Here is a 12,732-nt window from a genome sequence, read left to right as displayed (position 1 = left end):
CCTGGGTGGCTCAGTCGGTTAAGCAACTGCCTTCGGTTCAGGTCATGATCCTGGAGTCCCAGGATCGAGTCCCGCATCGGGCTCCCTGCTCAGCGAGGAGCCTGCTTCTCCCTCTGACCCTCCCCCCTCTCATGTACTCTCTCATTCTCGCTCTCTCAAATGAATAAATAAATCTTTAAAAAAAAAAAAAAAAAAAGATACTTTAAATTTTATTTAAGGCATTTGAAGCATGAAGCAGTGTTTGAAATTCCTGCATAATACCGTACACTGCCTTTGTGTCAACATTTTTCAGTAATCAGGGTCCTGGGATTGAGCCCTGTGTCAGCTGAGAGTCTGCTCCTCCCCCCGTGTACACAGGCAGCACACATGAGCGCGCTCTCTCGCTCTAATTAATTAATTAAAAGCAGGTATACCACATAAAACATGCTTTTACAACTAGCCCCAAATATCATATATTTATCAGTGCAGCAACATATCCAAATCAGTATTTGCACTTAGTATTTAACATCTTTGTGCCTCAGTGTTCTCATTTGTAAAAGGGGATAATAATGTACCTACCTCATAGGATAGTGTTAAGAACAATTTTTAGCACATTGCAAGTACTCAATAACTGTCATCATTGCTTTGATTTGTTTATCACCTTTAGGCATAACAAAGAATACTGGGGTCTCATTTGTGTTTCCCCATTCAATATAACTCACAGTTCTCCTTAAATAGATCATGCTGAAAAGTTAAAGAACTTCTGCCAGCTGGAAACTTTTGACAGATAGATGTTTGGTTCCTGGGTGATGGGCCATCACAGTGCCTAAAGCAGTTACACTACCCTCTTCTAGCTTTTGAAAATTCTATGATGTATTCTGAGATGTTTGATGATTTCTCTTCTCTCATTTTCTTGCCTTGGATGTGACAGGTGCACAATAACTTTTCATTTCCATGCTGCATTATAGGATAATCTTTTTGAAGGCATTTTAAGTGACAATTGGGGAATTTGTGTGAGTTAAAATTCACCAGTGTTGCCAATGTCAGAATAACTGAACTGAAGTGACAATCAAATGAATGGATGCCTTATATTCATAACCTAGTTTCAGTATATGGGGACTATAAAAACTAAGGCACACCTTAGTCGTCCTCTCTTGGTGCTTAGCAGATTTCTTTTGACCTAGATCATAAGATTATCCTAAATTTAGAACAGGTAATATAAAAGAACTCTTAGAATCGAAGAAATATGGTATGTAACTGGGAAAAAATGCAGTCTTCCAAGTGAATTGGATAATCTTTTTGTTCTTATGCTAGGTATAACAACAGTAACAAAACTGTTGAGATACTGAAAGAACTGAAAGTTTGCTTTTATTGTGCAAGTAGTGTGTTTTCATAGGGTGATAAAATGATCAATGTCAATTTCTCTATAGAACTACTTCCTGCTTTCTTCTTCGATGGATAAAACGGTCAGGTTATGGCACATTTCCAGAAGAGAATGCCTTTGCTGTTTTCAACATATAGATTTTGTCACTGCCATAGCTTTCCATCCAAGAGTAAGTAATTGTTTATGTATTTTTTATTAGACTGTAAGGAAGGTGAAGGAACCTGGTTTCTCTGGAGGGCCATAGGACTACAGGAAAAAAAATTAACAGCACATAGTCAAGCACAACTTAGGGCGCCTGGGTGGCTCAGTTGGTTAAGCGACTGCCTTCGGCTCAGGTCATGATCCTGGAGTCCCAGGATCGAGTCCCGCATCGGGCTCCCTGCTCGGCAGGGAGTCTGCTTCTCCCTCTGACCCTCCCCCCTCTCATGTGCTCTCTCTCTCATTCTCTCTCTCAAATAAATAAATAAATAAAATCTTTTAAAAAAAAAAGAACAACTTAATTTAGTCTTTCGCTTTACTTATGTATGTATTTATTTTAAAGTAGGCTCCACACCCAGCATGGAGCCCAGTGCGGGGCTTGAACTCATGACCCTGAGATCAAGACCTGAGCTGAGATCAAGAGTTGGACTCTTGGGGCGCCTGGGTGGCTCAGTCATTAAGCGTCTGCCTTCGGCTCAGATCATGATCCTAGGGTCCTAGGATCGAGCCCCGCATCGGGCTCCCTGCTCAGCAGGGAGCCTGCTTCTCCCTCTCCCACCCCCCCTGCTTGTGTTCCCTCTCTCGCTGTGTCTCTCTCTCTGTCAAATAAATAAAATCTTTTAAAAAAAGGAAAAAAAAAAGAGTTGAAATCTTAACTGACCGAGCCACCCAGGCGCCCCTCATTTTTTTAAGAGTGATTTATTTATTTTGAGAGAGAGAGATACATGAGCGCGAGTGGGGGGAGGGGAGAGGGAGAGAGAGACTCTCCAGCAGACTCCCCGCTGAGCACAGAGCCGGACAATGTGCAACTCAGTCTCACAACCCTGAGATTGTGACCTGAGCTGAAACCACGAGTCAGATGCTCAACCAACTGAGCCACCCAGGAGCCCCTTAAGCATCTGACTCTTGATCTCAGCTTGGGTCTTGATCTCCAGTTTGTGAGTTTAAGGCCCTGCATTGGGCTACAGGCGTGTAGCCTACTTAAAGAGAAAAGGAAATATTCTGCTAATCTGTATTAGAACTGGAAATGTTATAGTCTAACTCTAAGAATGAAAAGCCATCCCAAATCTTTAATAAGATGTGCAGGGTATAAATAAAATAATGTATCATAGTAAAGATGAGAGGTTGGAGATGGAAGAAGAGGAGACAGCAGGTGGATAAATAAGATAGGGAAGCACATAGGCAAGAATAGTGGGAGGGTCGGGGTGGGAAGAGACAAAGATGGAAAGGTTGAAAGAGGCAAAGACCAAAATTCATTACAAGGTATACTGAATTCCTATTTAATGTCTGGAAATGGAAATACTGTTTTGGGGAGTTTTTTTGGTTTTGGGGGGGTGTTGTGGGTTTTTTGTTTTGTTTTGTTTTGTTTGTTTTGTTTTAGTGAGCTCTGCACCGAATGTGGGGCTTGAACTCACAACCCCAAGATCAAGAGTCACACGCTCTACTGACTAAACCAGCCAGGCACCCCTGGAAATATTGTTAATCGTGAGATCCATCTTAATTAGTTTTCAGTGTAGAAAATTCCTCAATATCTTTCCTCTGAAAAGGAAGTGTTTCATATAATTTCAACCAAAGGATGAAAATTCATCTTGGAATTGCTGACCTATCTTATGTTCTTGTAGGATAGAGCCACCAAATGAGTAAGGCTAAATTAATTTTTGCTCTTTGTAACTATAAGCGCAAGAGAAGTCCCATGCTGGTGCTGCTCCACTAGCTAGGTTGAAATAAGTGGAGGACTTGAGCTGACCTGCCTTACCCTCCCCCATGTTGTTGTATAAATCCTATTTCTATTCATGTCCTTATCTCTGTATGTTAAACACCCACTGCCATGTTAATGCAACATTTTAGTTAATAGTCACATTTCTTCCTCTTTTTCCCCAGATTAAGAGAGAAGAATGACATTTTTTCCCCCCTCAATATAATTTTCCTCCCTGGGCAGGCTTATAATATAGACAGTAATTGTGAACCCTTAGGAGACTTTGGTTACGAACTTTGGCAAATTAAAAATGCTTAATCTATGCTGATACCTTATCAGTTTTGACCATCAAGCTTTTTGAGGCTTCTTTCTGAATAACACTCCCATCCTGTCAGCCAAGGATGCAGCAAAAGAATGGCTTTACTCCTGTCAGCAACTGTGAGCAAAATCCTTCCCTCACCTCTATTTTAACTATAATGTGTCAGGGTGGAGAGAGGTATTAGGTTGTGATAGTTATCTATGTAGTACTTTATTATTAAGGTTCCTGTTTTGTCAGTAGTTTTTCTATACTTATATTTGGTTTTATTTTGGAAACTGAAAAGCCCTAATTCTAAAATTCTGTAGATCCGAAGGATTTTTAAGAGGGGCTAGGAAAGGATGGTGTGGTGTTAACGTTTTCTTAGGAAACATGACTCTATTAAATAATGTTATCTGGAAGGAAGGAAGCAGAATTACAAAAGAAATAGCAAAATGAAGATAATACATACACACACACGTATGCATGTATGTAAATAAAAATAATTGTAAGACCAACATGAAGTTATTTTTACTTGTTCTGCTCTTCTTCTGGTAATCATTAAGTAGAACCTACTACACCATAGCCATAAGAATGTCCTTTCTGTGTAGGCTGTCCTTGACAGGCTTCAGAGGTGAGGAAGAATGATAGTCTTGAGCAGAGAAGGGAATGCTTCTTGTTTTGGCACCCCAATTATTTTACTCTTAATTCTTTTTTTTTTTTTTTAAGACTTTGTTTATTTATTTGAGAAAGAGAGAGCATGAGAAGGGGGAGGGTCAGAGGGAGAAGCAAGCTCCCTGCTGCGGGAGATTCAGGATGCTGAAGATTTGGGATGTGGGACATGTAGGACTTGGATGCATGCAGGACTCAGATGTGGGGCTCGATCCCGGGGCTCGATCCCGGGGCTCGATCCCGGGACTCGATCCCGGTACTCCAGGATCATGACCTGAGCCGAAGATAGTTGCTTAACCAACTGAGCCACCCAGGCGTCCTTACTCTTAATTCTTATGTTATCAAAAATTAGACCAGCTTAGGTGATCATTTTTGCAACATGTACAAATATTGAATCATTATGTTATATACCTGAAACTAATATAACATTGTCTGTCAATGATATCTCAATTAAAAAAAATTAGACCAGCTTAGTGGTATGCCTGGTTTAGTGTATAGCAGGGTTTCTCACCCTTTGTACTGTTGACATTTTGAGCTGGATAATTCTTTGTTGTAAAGAGAATAAAGTCTGTCCTGTGCATTGCAGAATGTTTAACAGGGTTCTTGTTCTCTACCCACTAGATGCCAGTAACATCCCACCCCCAGTTGTGACAGTCAAAAATGTCTCCAGACTTTGCTAGATGTCCCCTGTGGGGCCAACTTGCCCCCTGTTGATAAACCCCTGCTTTGGGATTGAGAATTTGAATATTGAAGCAATTTCCTACTGACATGATGTCAAAATTCCCACAAAATAACTGGTTCTGTGGGCTAATCGGCATTAGTCTTTTATCCAAGTATTACATGGATCCCAGAGGAAGATATGGATAAACGTATCATTACAGGATGGTTTTTCCCAAAGCATGTTCCTTGAAGGTGCTAGCCCTGCTAAGTGTTCTTACCGATTCCCTCCCAACCACAGCACCCACCCACCCCCCCCCAAAAAGGTCCCTGGTTATATAAGTTGGAAAATGCTACCTACTTTATTCCTCTTTTGGAGATTGAGAATGCATGTTAAGTGAGAATCCTCTTTAACTTTCTGTAACCCAGAATCTCTCAAACTTACTTGAACCATTCTCCTACACAACCATTCTCCAACACATTATCCATTAACATCCATACCTTGGGAAAAGCAGTTTAAGGATATGATAAAGTAATTAGAAAGTCATTTTTCCAAAGTGAATACTGAAGTTTCTAATTGTTATTTTTCATGAATAAAATAATGCTTGCTTGGGGGTGCCTGGCTGGCTCCATCGGTAGAGCATGTGACTCTTGATCTCCTTGGGGTTGTGAGTTCAGGCCCCACGTTGGATATAGAGATTACTTAAAAATAAAATCTTGAAGAAGAATATTTCATAAATGGGATCTACATATTTTAAACATTATTTCTAATGGGCTTTATGTTTTGATTTGCTAATGAATTTTTCTTGATTTGGTAAAATGAGAGCTTTCTCTTTTGCAACATTTTTAGGATGACAGGTATTTTCTAAGTGGGTCATTGGATGGAAAGCTCCGTCTTTGGAACATACCTGACAAAAAAGTCGCTTTGTGGAATGAAGTAGATGGTCAAACAAAATTGATCACAGCTGCAAATTTCTGTCAGAATGGCAAATACGCCGTGATTGGGACATACGATGGCAGATGTATTTTCTATGATACAGAGGTAAATGATTATCTTGTGTAAATTACATAATGGAATACTTAGCAGTTTCATATAAGTTGGTGTATCCTCTCTGGGCATTACAAATTGGGGCAAATAATACTATGCCTGTCTGCAAGTTGGATCAGATGATCTTTGAGGTTCCTTCTAATTCTCATATTTTAAATTTGTGATTTCTTTTTAGCATTTGAAATACCACACACAAATACATGTCCGATCTACCAGAGGACGCAACAAAGTTGGAAGAAAAATTACTGGCATTGAACCTTTACCCGGAGAAAATAAGGTACTAAGTATTCAAAACCATCTCTCTTTACGCTATATATAGACTCCCGAAAATTCTTACTGTCTTGGCTTAAGAATATATTTTCTCTCATGTGGAATACAGCCTTTTCTAGTTTTGAGGTATATTCTCTCTGTGTGTGTAATACCCTTTCTGATTATACCTTAACTTAGATAAAAAGATGGTATTTTTAACTTTTCTTTTGATTTCTTTTTAGATACTGGTAACCTCAAATGACTCCAGAATCAGACTATATGATCTTAGAGATTTGTCACTGTCCATGAAGTATAAGGGTTATGTCAACAGTAGCAGCCAGATCAAAGCAAGTTTCAGGTAAATTGGCAATGAGAAATTCCCAAAAGAGATCAGAATATTTCTCCTCTACTCCCATATTTTCTTTGATCTATGCCTTATGTTTATAGGGTGTTTTTCGTTTCTTTGCACTTTTACAACTGATTGCTCATGTTATCATCATGCAGTACTTACCTTATCCACCTGTTTAGTAGACAGAGTTGGAATTGCCCCTATTCTGCAGACAAAGAAACCAAGACTCAGAAAATGAAGTAATTTGTCTGAAATCACTGGTAGTTGCAGAGTTGGGATTAGAAGACTCACTCCCGGCTCTCGGGCATTCATGCTTTTGTACTTCTGTGTCAGCTTCCTAAGAGGAAACTTACCTGCCACCCACCCATGGTCTTTATCCTTTTAGGTACTGAAGCTAATAAAGCATTTTAACACCCTAAAGTACAGTATCCTGTATTTACACCTTTACATAACATTATTATTTGAACTCTTAATTTGGGGTCTGGAGGCTCTCCTGAAATAACTGCCTCTTCTTCCTTATAACCCTCTTTCTTCAGCCCTTTTCTTAACGGTTCTCCTTTCTTCTTGAATTACCCAGTAATTACTGAGAAATTTAATTGGTAACGTGTTCTGCTTCTCTCTTTAATCTCTTAAGTAGGCGTTTCTCCCTGTGTGGGTTAACGAGCAGCACAGTTATCTGCAGCTTTAATGAAAATCCTTGTGCCTCTGCGCTCCATGTCAGGCCTGCATGTTCAGAACCTCGGGAGTGAGACTAGGAGTCTATATGTCAACAAGCTCTCTTGGGTGTTTCCTTATGTATTTTAAAGTAGGAAGCGCTGATAGAGGGAAACCTAAAAAAAAAAAAAAAATCCCAAAACTGATTTTTTTTTTTTCTTTCTTTCCCAAATTTAGCCATGATTTTAGTTACCTCGTTAGTGGCTCAGAAGATAAGTATGTTTATATCTGGAGTACTTACCATGACCTCAGCAAGTTTACTTCAGTCAGGAGAGATCGTAATGATTTTTGGGAAGGTATTAAAGGTAAGTAAATGCCCACTTCTGTGTGTCTTCTAAGTGAATAAAGTTAATGTGGAGATGTATTACAAGTAAATTTGTATAGGCATTATTTCAGACAGACAGTTTGGCAGTTATAACCACTCTTGCTTTGTATTTGGCTTTGATTTTTCTGTACCAAGGAAGAACTTGTACAGGCATGCCTCATTTTAATTAAGGAGTGTACATTGTTTTTGTAGACCGAATTCTATTGCACACTAATTGACTACAGCATCGCATAGACATAATTTTTATACATGCACTGGGAAACAAAAATTCATTTGACTTTATTGCAATATCCGCTTTTTTACAATGATCTGGAACAAAACCTGCAATATCTCTGAGGTATGCCTGTATGTAGTATATTTTTTTTAGCATAAATTTTTGGATTTTAAATAGTTCTTAATTACTTACGTGTTAATTTTAAAGGATATTAGCTTATAACATACACTCTTGTATTTTTTGCATATGATACTTTCTGTCTTGATGTTTAGAATCAAATTTATTAGTTATCCTGAAGTAAAATTTTTTTTCCCCAGCACATAATGCCGTTGTTACATCGGCCATCTTTGCTCCAAACCCAAGTTTGATGTTGTCTTTGGATGTACAATCTGAAAAATCAGAAGGGAGTGAAAAAGGTGAAGATGCTGAAGTTTTGGATACCATGCCCTCTGGTAGGTACTCATATTTTATTTGACCTACATTTTTTCTAGTCAGCACTTAGTAGCCTCATTGACCTTCATTGGGTATTGTGAGGTTTTCATGTGTATGAAGAATATTTCTTGTTTACAACATAATTGTTGTGAGTATCCCTTTCTAAACATTTCAGTAACCTATTTCTTGCAAGTTTTACTTCATTTAAATCTACCTTCGAATTAAAAATGAAAATTTTGAAAGTTCATTTTTTTTTTTAAGATTTTATTTATTTATTTGAGAGAGAGCACAAGCGGGGGTGGGGGGAGGCAGAGGGAGAAGCAGGCTCCCCGCCGAGCAGGGAGCCCGATGTGGGTGGGACTCGATCCCAGGACCCTGGGATCATGACCTGAGCCGAAGGCAGACACTTAACCAACTGAGCCACCCAGGTACCCCCATTATTATTATTTTTTTTTAAGATTTTATTTGAGAGAGAGAGAGATCATGAGCAGGGGAGGAAGGGTAGAGGGAGAAGCAGACTCCCGCTGAGCAGGGAGCCCAATGCGGGACTTGATCCCATCGTGACCTGAGCTGAAGGCAGATGCTTAAATCGACTGAGCCACGCAGGCGCCCCAAAAGTTCATTTTTTTTTTTTATGGGCAGTTGTTCCCCTTGGAGAAATGCAAACAAGACATACAAATACAAAATTTCTTTATTATCTGTCTTCTCATAGACTGTCATTCTGAGGACGGAGACTTATTATGTCCTATATATTGTTGTAATGCCAGTGCTTGCCCGCATACAGTTGGTCCTAATAAGCATGTGTTGAACAAACGAATTAAACCAAATGAAAGTAGTGTCCTTTTCTTCTTGCCACAAACTCCCCAAGCCAGGGAAAGACCGGCTAAGACACGGTAAGTGGAAGTAAGCCTCAGAGAGGAGGAGAGTACAGGAGAATGAAAGGATTACAGGAGCAAGCTGGAAAAAAGAAACTGAGGGGCACCTGGCTGGCTCGGTCAGGGAGGCGTGCGACTCTTGATCTTGGGGTTGTGAGTTTGAGCCCCACTTTGGGTGTAGAGATTACTTAGAAAAACAAAAAATCTTGGGGGCGGGGACTGAAAACTGGGGAAAAGGTGTAGGATCATTGGCATGTGACACAACAGCAGGCTTTATATTCAACTTAAAAACTTTTTTTTTATGCTTTTAAGGTATTATGAAGACAGATAATACAGAAGTTCTTCTTTCTGCTGACTTCACTGGAGCAATCAAAGTGTTTATTAACAAAAGGAAAAATGTATCTTAATTTGAAATGACATTTAAAATAAAAATATCAGTAAGTTTCTATATGTATTAGAACTGAAAAAAGTATATTATAGTGTTTCCGGCTAACATCCTTTTTTTTTTTTTTTAATTTTTACTGGAAATTGTTCAAATATAATATATTTTTTGAGCGGCAGTGTTAATGATCTATAAACCGTGGACTGATAGACAGAAATGTGGCTAGAATAACATTGCCAAACGTTAGGCTTTATGTTTTGTTATATTTGTGTTTTTGTTATGTAATTGTGAACATGCACAGGTTTCTGCATGAAAATATATTAATATATTAATCACATGTGTGTGCCTTTTGGTTACATGCACTAAATCTAACAGAGTTAAATTATTTCAGTGGCCCTTTTGGCCTCTTACAGGGAGGGGGGGAGTCTTGTTTCTAGCTTAAACGATTTCTTTTGCACAAAACTTCATTTTTCAGAAAAGTGGTATTGACTGAGTTACTGTTTTGAAAATGTTATACAGGTTTTCAATAGGTCAACAACCATGTGTAAATGGTTTTTTATAAATTTCTCAATTTGGGGACAAGATTTTTTTTTTTTGTAGTCTAAATTGTGGGCTTAAGATTCTTTTCTTTGTATGTATATATATATAACCTTTCTTTCTTTTCTTTCTCCCTTTTCTTTTTTTTCTTTCTTTCTTTCTTTCTTTTTTTTTTTTTTTTTTTTTTTTTTTTTTTTTTTTTTTTTTTTTTTTGCCACACTGGAGCACAATGTTTCTATGTAAAGAATTCTTTTCATTCTTTATCCATGAGCACCAGGCTTTGCTCACTTAAAAAAATTAAGCCACATTAAGGAGTGAGTCTTCTTTTTTACAACAATGTAAAAATGAACTGTTTACATTTTTTTAAAGCATTGTAGTTTTAAAAATTAAGCTGTTTTGTTTTGTGTTGTTGAATTTGAAAGCCTTTGTAAATATTGATATAATGTACCAATGAAATAACATCAGGGGCAATGGAACCCTGATCATGTTGTTGATGGTTAGCATATGTTTCTGAAAATTGAATATGTATTATTAAAAGTTGGTCGCCAAACACTTGTTAAATATGTGACTTTATTTTCACATGACTTTGGTAAACTGAAGAATGTAAGAAAAACAAAGTCTTGTTTCATACTTTGATTTTTAGCAAGCAGAAGACCAGATTTTGGACCTCTAAGTTATAATGCATTAGCCACGTGCCTTTAAGAAAAAATTTTTTTCTAATTCTAAAATGAACACTGCTAAGAGTTCATCTGTGTGCTTATGTGTTCTTTACTGCATTTGTTTTCAGTATCTGAGTGAGAAGGTGGGAAGCCATGATCATATCCTTATTAATCAGCATGGTCTTGGAGTGTTCTGGATATTCTAGTTCATTACGTATTGTTTGCCTTGGTTTCACCCCTGTGCTGCTTTCCTCCTCTTGCCAGTGCTGTGCTCTCCCCCCTCTCTGCTCGCTCTTCTGTACTCTACCTGACACATGGAGTTGTTAAGCCATTGGCTCTGTAACCAGTCCGTTTTTTAGTCTCAAGATCTGGCTGGCAAATGGATTGATCTAGTGTTTCAGAGAATTTGAGGTCTTCAACTTTTTGAGGCAGCTTGGCTATCAATGACTTCTGCCTGAAGACTTACAGTCTGCTGTGGTGCTAATCATTTCAATTGCGGATAATTGGGGCATTGCCATATGAATATTTCCTGATAGGTTTTATGCGGTTTCTGGAACCAAAAGGCAAAAAATAGTTGGGATGCAAGTTTGAGAGGATAATACTAACATTTCTAAGTTTAGTTTTTAAAATGTTTGCTATCACGCAGATTTATGAGTCCGAAGGTGAATTTGAAAACTAGAATCAAGGTGTATACTAAGAAAAACTGATTAATATTTCTCCCTAAAATGAGTATTAGAAACTCACTATAATAAGTGGTATGGAAGAAAGCACAGATTGTAGAATCAGATAAACTTAGATTTCGCTCCCTCTATTAGTACATTCCTTGGATAAGTTATTTATCCTATATTAATTTCCATTTCCTTATGTATAATATGAGAACACCTAACTGAAATTATAAGGATTTACTGAGAAATCATGTATGTATAAAGCTTGGTGCCTAGCAGGTAGGTGTTCTCAACAAATGTACATTTCTCACTGCCTTTCCCAAATCCCTGCGTGCCCTCTAGACCCTCTTCCCCGATAAAAAAGTATATAGAAGTGCTTTCTAGACATCTGAGATTTCATGGATGAATAGCCTTTTAGGGATTGACATAAGGCCCCAACCTTTTTTTTTTTTTTTTGCCAACTTGACACTTTAAACCATCTACCATCACCTCTTCAGAAAAGAGAACATTTTAATAGTTAAAAAAAAAGTTAAGTACAATCTTACCATCTTAGAGCAGTGAACAAAGTGAATAAACCTAGCTTTTGAAAAAAAAGAAAGTAACCATATTCTCTTATTTTCCAATTTTTCCTTCTGTGTGTTAAAAGCTCTTTGAAAAGTCATTTTGAGCTTTTTTTTTCTCTCATTTACCTTAATTGAAATTAAAATATTAATGACTCAACGTAATTTATCATGCCACTTTCTCTGATCTTCAAATGGTACAGCTGGGTAGTGACTTTTTATTCTTTGAAATATATGTTTAACAATATATTATCCCTCAGATCCTGATTTCAGTTGTGTAATTTTGAGAATCAGAGGGCAGATATCCCCACTCGTGGAAAAAAATCATCAGAATATTTTTTTAAGCATTTCAGTTATTTTTAATTAAAGAAAAACAGTCTTTTCCAAGGGTTAGAATATTTTTAAATAACTTCAATTACTATGAGGATTCAAGGTAAAGACCTATTTGGGGTTTAATGTTTCCCCATAACTTCTCAAAAGAAAAGCCTTTCCAGTTTTACTGGTTTCTAGCTCTCTGACTTATTCATTAAGCAGATGTTTATTGAACACCTACTATATACAGAGCGCTCTAAACACCAAGTTTAGAATATTTTCATCACCCCAAGAGAAGAATAAGGCAACATTCCTGTGCCAGAAGAGCTCACAGTCTGGCGGAGAAAGATGCTCACAGAAACAAGTAAGAGACTTGGAACTGTCTTGTGGCTGTGGCCCTAGAAATGCCCCTTCTCACCCTAACCCCTGTCTGCTCCACCCTTCCTAGTAACTCATGGCAGCCACTTGATCTCAGGCCAACCTTTGTTCATCTGATATTACCAGCAGCAAGCATAATATGGGCAACAGAG

The 12,732-nt window shown here is 37.9% G+C and overlaps 1 protein-coding gene across 3 annotated transcripts in view; it reads left to right on the top strand.

The window, feature by feature from the left end:
• WDR44 (WD repeat domain 44) overlaps positions 1 to 10,095 on the top strand; it is a 77,612-nt gene extending 67,517 nt beyond the window's left edge. The window contains exons 14-20 of one of the 3 annotated variants that reach the window (XM_021685425.2): positions 1,410 to 1,532; positions 5,732 to 5,923; positions 6,105 to 6,206; positions 6,421 to 6,536; positions 7,419 to 7,546; positions 8,098 to 8,232; positions 9,400 to 10,095. In XM_021685425.2, the coding sequence (XP_021541100.1) occupies positions 1,410 to 1,532; positions 5,732 to 5,923; positions 6,105 to 6,206; positions 6,421 to 6,536; positions 7,419 to 7,546; positions 8,098 to 8,232; positions 9,400 to 9,494 (891 nt within the window). In that variant the 3' untranslated portion in view covers positions 9,495 to 10,095. The remainder of the gene's footprint in view (positions 1 to 1,409; positions 1,533 to 5,731; positions 5,924 to 6,104; positions 6,207 to 6,420; positions 6,537 to 7,418; positions 7,547 to 8,097; positions 8,233 to 9,399) is intronic. The other 2 variants (XM_044911655.1, XM_044911656.1) reach the window with 2 other exon arrangements.
• Positions 10,096 to 12,732: the final 2,637 nt, after the last annotated feature.

The sequence above is a fragment of the Neomonachus schauinslandi genome, chromosome X (assembly GCF_002201575.2).
Source record: "Neomonachus schauinslandi chromosome X, ASM220157v2, whole genome shotgun sequence".
Taxonomy (NCBI): Eukaryota; Metazoa; Chordata; class Mammalia; order Carnivora; family Phocidae; genus Neomonachus; species Neomonachus schauinslandi.
The sequence above is the reverse complement of the archived record's forward strand: the minus strand, read 5'-3'. Positions and strand labels throughout refer to the sequence as shown.